The following is a 7,282-nucleotide window of genomic DNA, read 5'->3' as shown; positions in this document are numbered from 1 at the left end:
ATCACGACCAGGTCAGACACTCTGTCCTGCAGGGCTTTCAGTTGGTGGCGACCCAAGCTGAGGGGTCTACGAGAGTGTCATTTATCTTGGTCTAGCCCCACTCAGTCAATCACTCACTCAGCCACTCCCAGACAGACAGGTGCATCAGCATCAGCCAGAAACAATTTGAATAATTGAAGCCTACATTTTGTGGCTTCATTTTTAACAGAATCCATATTAGTCTGGTTGGAGTAATGCCAAGGGCCTGTAAATGATCAATTGCTGCTTGCTCATTAACTAAAACCTGTAAAAATTCATCATCATTTTTGGTAGCAGTCACCAAAGGGTTAACTTTGAAACAAACAAATGATGTCATGTCCATGTAAGTTTGGATGGAACACATGGGGTTTAATGTTATGCCTAACAGGACCGGGTCACACTAGTGTCCTGCTCCAGCCTGGAGGGCTTTGAGTTGGTGGCGCCCCCAAGGTGCCAGGTCTACGAGAGTGTCATATCTCTCTCGGTCTAGCACCACTCATTCAATCACTCACTCAGTCACTCGACTCACTCAACTCACTCAGTCCCAGACAAACAGGCGCAGCATAGCATCAGTCAGAAATAATTTGAATTATTGAAACAGGGTAAATTGCAACATCCAAAAAAATCTACATTTTGTGGCTTCATTTTAAACAGAATCCATATTAGTCTGATAATACCATGGTGTTATTGCTGGAGGGCTTTGAGTTGGGTGGCGCCCCCAAGGTGCCAGGTCTACGAGAGTGTCATATCTCTCTCGGTCTAGCACCACTCACTCACTCAGGCAGCCAGGCAGTCACTCGACTCACACACTCCCAGACAGGCAGGCAGGCAGGCGTAACACATCGGCTGGCCGCGCTGCCTGGGAGACCTCGGGGGAGTCAAGATGGAGTCAGGTGACCTTTTCACACTGGCAGCAGCGGTCTTGTCTGGATGATGACGGTGGTGAAGGCTTTTCAAAAACACTTGCGGTGGGGTAAATGAAAATGGAAAAGGGTAACACGTTCAGAGAGAGAGAGTGGCTTTGGAGTAGGGAGAGACAGAAATACGAAGCGAGAGGAAGGGAGCAGATATGACAAGAAAAATAAGAGGGAGTTAAAGCGAGAGAGTGAGGAAGAGGAGAAGAGAAAAGGCGAGAGAATCAGAATCTGCGTTAACACATGCACCGAAACCCACTCAGAGAAAGAGAGAGAGAGAGAGAGAGAGTCAAAAGTCAGAAATCTAACAACCGTGAAAGTTCTTGTGAAGAGGTGGTGGCAGGGGTGGGCGGTGGTGTGCGGGGGTGTTGGGGAAGGGCGGTGGCGATGGCCCCTGAACAAACCCTGTTCTCAGGGCAAAGCCAAATTCATGACACTGAGTACGAGGCCTCGGAGACCACAGCGGCAGACACTGATAAGGCTGTCAGCGCAGGGCCGCGGAGAGACGAGAGGAGAACAGCCGTGCAGAAGACAGACGAGAGCGGAAGCCACTTGCCTTCTTAACTTAATTAGGACCGTCTTCATGGCTGCTCTCTCTCTCTCTCTCTCCGTTTCTTTGTTTCTCTCTCCCTTGCTCTGTCTGGCCCTGCATTACAGTACCTCTGAGGCTCTTAGTGGTGACGAGACAGAGAGGGTTTGCAGCGCAGAGCGTGACAAAGAAGGTCACACGGCACGGTCACCTCACACCACTGGCTAGAAGACATCTGTTTATCTCTCTCTCTAGTCTCCTCTCTATTCTCCCTCTCTCCCTCTCTCTCTCCCTCGTTCTCTCTCTGTACAATGTGGCAAAGCTGCTGTTCACTTGGTAATGAGGCAGTGTGTTACACTTGGGTTCATAGTGTTGTCAGGATGTAGAGCCTACTGTGGGATTTTGCTGGTGAAGGAGAGTTCAGATGCTGATTTGATGTTGACTGTAACTTCTGAAACATAACAACGGTACAATAGTTGAGTGGTTACATTTCTCATACAGTAGGCCTACGTCAATGTCCAGTGTATTATATAGTGAGCCAATGTTCCGTTATATAGACCAGGCCGCAGAGAGAGAGAGAGAGAGAGAGAGAGAGAGAGAGAGAGAGAGAGAGAGAGAGAGAGAGAGAGAGAGAGAGAGAGAGAGAGAGAGAGAGAGAGAGAGAAAGAAACGTAGGAGGGCTGAGAGATGTATAGCAGCCTACTGAGAGAGAACAAAAGAAAGAAAGAAAGAAAGAAAGAAAGAAAGAAAGAAAGAAAGAAAGAAAGAAAGAAAGAAAGAAAGAAAGAAAGAGACAGTATTGTGAGAGACAGTGGTGTTGGAGAAGAAGGGGTGTTGTGGACGAGAAGTGGGAGTGAGTTTATGCTAACTGTCTGACACAGTGACCTGCAAAAGCTGTCACACCATATTTTGCTTTCCCCGAGCTCCCGTCCTCTCTATGAATTCTGATGGATCTGCTGCAGCTGGATACCTCTACCTGTGAAAAAACCTCCTGAGCTAGCAAGACTGGGGGAGGCTGTTTTTTTTTTTTAGAAACAGTGCTGTCAGATATGTTGCATACTGTACTGTTGTTTTGCGATTGCATTTTTATTTGCCTGAGTATAGGGACTGGAGTGGACAGTTGGGTGTATTGTAATAGGCCAATCCACGCGTCACGGATTTTAATTATAATTCATCGTCCTTTGCAAGTCAACATGTATAAATGTATTCAAATGTTATTGGACAGTCCGTCAACATGTATCTTACAGTTCAATACTCACCCAGTTGCTCTCATGTGACCCATATACTTAACAGGGATGAGCAGTTAAAAGCAAAGCAAATGGCCATTATTGAGTGCAAGGAGGCGCCAATGACCATACCCATGGCCCTGCACTGCCACCTACAGGCGGGTTTCTGAACATGCGCAGCAACCAGATGGACCAATCATTCAGGGGATAGATAACCAGGAAGGGTGCTACAATAACACACAAGGGCTAAATAATTATCAATAGGCCTCTGCAAAGATCAAAATCATTCTTGCGTTTGTTTTGCAACATGCTGATAGTGGTTTGATGTTGGTCCTTTGTAAAATGATGGGATTTTAAGCTCAAGGCTTTCCAAAACATTTTTAAAAAATAATGCTCTCCCATCTCAATACAGCCATGACAATCAGAATGAGTGGAGGCACTAGTCCAGCAACTTCTGCTAGCACAAGATAAGAGGGAAAATTCACAAGCCTTCAGTTAGCAACAACTGATGTTGCCAGCACCTTGAGGCAGTACAAGAGCAACATCTTCCAAATGGCAATTCTTTTTCTGATGATGGCAGCTTCTTAAATCTCTTCTACAGGCAGATACGGCGCATAAGCAAATAGGGATAATCGATAATGACAAGACAGGAGAGGGAGCTCCAGATTAACTCTGTCCTTCCTCACCTGCCTTATCATCATCTTCAGCAACCTCCAGACACACACACACACACACACACACACACACACACACACACACACACACACACACACACACACACACACACACACACACACACACACACACACACACACACACACACACACCATTGCATGCACACGCGTGCGCGTGTACACACATGCATATTGCACGTACACACACACACACGCACATACACACACAAACACGCACACACGCACACACTGACACACACACACACACACACCTTAATCGTCAGCATCAGCACCAGCAGCATCAGCATCACTGACGGTCGTCATGGTTATCCAGCGCTGGCTGGCTGGCTGGCGGGTTATGAGGGCTTTGCACTCTAACTAGACTCATTGGCTGGCTTTCGCTGTAATCGCTCCACATAATCTCCTTATGATAATCATTTAAATCCCCTTCCAATGATGCATGGGCTCAGACCCACAGCAACGTCGTGTCGTGCGTACGTACCATACCTACCTACGGCAGAAAAGGGCTGGCGGCACCGGCAGGCCTGCCGACAGAGGGGGACAAAGGGGTAATTTGTCCCGGGCCCAGACAGATAAGGGGGCCCCGAATTGGGTCTCCATTACATTGTATGTATTGGGTAGGGGGGCTTTCAGATGACTTTGTCCTGGGCCCAGCGAAAGCTGTCAGCAGCCCTGGGCGCCGGTACATTAGCAGAGCTGAAACATTAGCCACCGCTCTCCATTTTGTGTGTTTTCTTTTTTTCGGTCATTATTATTATTTTTCGCAGCTCTCTGCCACTTCTTCCACTGCTTACTGCTGGCTAGATTTAATTAGGGGAAAGCCTGGGTGCGAGCTCATTTATCCGGCTTGTCTCTGTAAACAAGCCCGCGCTGGCTTATTAAGGCATGACGTGGCGAAAACAGCGGCACCACCACCTGTGGTTTTTAATCACAATGATATTAAGCCACCCCAACTAACTCCCCCACAATCACGCATGATTTCTGCCTCGCCGCGTCCAAAAATATCCCCCTATTATTACCCGAAAACGCCTCCCTCCCTCCCTCCGTCCCACCACCAATCACACCCCCCATTCCTTCCACGGTGCTCCGGATCACAGCTTGTGGCCCTTTGGTGGCTTACTAACTACTCTGAACACCTTTTCTCCTCATCCCTCACTTTCTCTCGCTTTTTTTAATCACACCATTCGTTTTGTCAATCTTTCCCCTCTCAGTCTTTTCCGTCTCCTCTGTGCTCTCTCTCTGTCTCTTTCACTCCCTCATTCTCTCTCTTAGTCTCTCTCTCACACGCACACGCACACGCACACAGACACACTCTCCCTCATTCTCTCTCTGTCTCTCTCTCACACCTTTTCTCCTTCGCACACACAAACACACGCACATGCGCACATACTCTCTCTCTCTCTCTCTCTCTCTCTCTCTCTCTCTCTCTCTCTCTCTACACACACACACACACACACACACACACACACACACACACACACACACACACACACACACACACACACACACACACACACACACACACACACACACACAGAGATACTTCTGCTGCCCCTCTTTCGCTCACTCACCCCTCTCAATCTTTTTTTTCCATCATTTCCCCTTTTTTCCATCTCCCTCCTTCACTCCCTCTCTCTCTTCTACTGCTCTCTCTTCTCTCTTGACCTGACAGTGTCTATCCAGCCTCAGGTACTGCTGCTGTTGTCATTTACAGGACTGGCCATCTGGCATTTACAGGTGGGCCCCGCACCCTAATGGGCCCCTATTTTCAGAAACTTTTAAAAAATTATTACACTGTATTATTATTATTATTATTTTTTAATTAAAAATAGGGTCCCACAAGGTGGAGCCCAACAGTGAGTCAGTTTTGCGCCACTGATTATGAGGGGCCCCTTTACTGTAATCCAAAAGTGCCCGGACCCTATTTCTCCCCCAGTCCAGCCCTAACCATTTATGACACCACAGCATTTCTCCCTCTCCCACCTAACTGGCCTTGATTAAACAGCAGCTTAAGAAACCTGTTTTAATTTCATGGAAGAACACACAAGGAGGCCAAGAGATGGCACTGATTAACACAGACAAGCGCTCCGCGTTATTAATAAAAGAAGAGGAGGAGAGAGGTGGTGGGAGGCAGGAGGTGAAGAGGTAGAAAGGTAGGGAAGAGGGTGACAGAGGGGAGGAGGTGTAGAGGAAGTGGGCGGGGGAAGGGGGGTTGAGTGGTGGATGAAAGAACAGAGGGGAAAAGTAGGGAAGAAATAACGGAATCAAAGACAAATGTTATGCAAAACACACAGTGATTTCTTTTCTTTTTTCTTTCTCCCCAGGGGCGTGTTGTGTGCATTGTAAGTGTTTTTTTATGCTGGTTATTAGAATTATGGGAGGTGATTCCTCAGAGGGCCAGCGTGTCTCTTCCCCGGGTCTCCATCAGCTCTGGCTGCAGAACACGGCCCGCAAACAGCACCGCTCCTGCCCAAGGAAAGAGAAAGAGACAGGTCAGGTGGGTGCGGCCGGAGGCAGACTTTCCATTAGGCAAACCAAGGCAATTGCCTTGAGGGCCCTGATCAAATCCGGGGCGCATTTCTGGAAACCATAGTTGCTAACTTACAACATTGTTGTTTGCAATGCAATATCCCATTGGAAACAACCCATTTTGCTAACTGGCTAGCAACTATTACTTTTGAGAAACGCACCCCTGACCTCCACTGGGGCCCCAACTGTCACACCTGTCGAGGTAAAAAGTAGGCTTGATCTTAATTTGTCACTTACTGGTATGTCAAGTAATCGAAGATATAAATGCTAACACACAAAAATAGCATGCACCAAAACACAGAACTCCATGTCTATATAATGACTTTGGATGGCCCCATATTTTTTTATTTCACCTAGGACCCCAAAATGGTTAGATCCGTCTCTGGGTGCGGCAAAACAGCGGGAGAAGGGAGAAGGGAGAAGGTAGAGAAGGGGGACAGAAAATAATGGTTTGTATGCATAACCTCAAACCCCCCTATACCGGAAACCTGGCACTGCTGAAGAGGAGCCCGTTTCTAGGGGAGGGAAAGAGATTGCACAAGGCAGGATATTAGAGAGGATATTATATATATATGGACATATCCAGGGGCACGGCTGCCATAATGCATTCTGGAGCTGTGCTGGCGAACAAGAGAGAGACAGAGAGAGAGAGAGAGAGAGAGAGAGAGAGAGAGAGAGAGAGAGAGAGAGAGAGAGAGAGAGAGAGAAAGAGACAGAGAGAGAGAGAGAGAGAGAGACAGAGACAGAGAAAGAGAAAGAGAAAGAGACAGAGACAGAGACAGAGACAGACAGAAGAAAAGTGAGAGATATAGAATTAGACAGAAAGAAAGAGTGAGGCAAATACATAGAGACAGAGAGAGAGGGGGGAACACAGAGACCGAGACACACAGAGAGAGGGAGATATATACGTAGAGAAAAAAAGAGAGAGAGAGAGAGAGAGAGAGAGAGAGAGAGAGAGAGAGAGAGAGAGAGAGAGAGAGAGAGAGAAAGAGAAATGGCTAGCATGGCGAAGCGTCGCGTCACATCGCTCGCTCGTGAATGATTCAGAATGCCAGGGCCACACTGACAAATGACTGATATCCCTGGCAGGCATGATGGGAGGGGAGGACGGGGGAGGGGGGGATGGGGATGGGGATGGGGTGGTGCTGCTACTGAAACGCTGGGAGGGGAGGGGAGAGGAGGTGTCTGGGCTTTTTGGCTGCCGCTGCGACTGAATTTGTCTCGGTTGCAGGAAATGCACAACAAACAAATTACATCCCAAATGGTGGGAGGCAGGTCAATCATGTCATAGTTAGGGGCTATGCGATAGCCGGAATCCCTGCCTGGCTGACACGCACGCAATTCGTTGTAGCAAAAATAATACCTAACATC

At 47.9% G+C, this 7,282-nt stretch overlaps 1 protein-coding gene across 1 annotated transcript in view; it reads right to left on the bottom strand.

Annotated features, from left to right (window-relative positions):
* Window positions 1–5,688: 5,688 nt before the first annotated feature.
* Window positions 5,689–7,282, bottom strand: part of LOC134453821 (serpin I2-like) — a 20,684-nt gene continuing 19,090 nt past the window's right edge. The window contains exon 9 of the mRNA XM_063204569.1: window positions 5,689–5,848. Coding sequence (XP_063060639.1) covers window positions 5,772–5,848 — 77 coding nt within the window. The 3' untranslated portion in view covers window positions 5,689–5,771. The remainder of the gene's footprint in view (window positions 5,849–7,282) is intronic.

The sequence above is a fragment of the Engraulis encrasicolus genome, chromosome 8 (assembly GCF_034702125.1).
Source record: "Engraulis encrasicolus isolate BLACKSEA-1 chromosome 8, IST_EnEncr_1.0, whole genome shotgun sequence".
Taxonomy (NCBI): Eukaryota; Metazoa; Chordata; class Actinopteri; order Clupeiformes; family Engraulidae; genus Engraulis; species Engraulis encrasicolus.
Note: the sequence above shows the minus strand (reverse complement) of the source record. Positions and strands in the feature narration are given on the sequence as shown.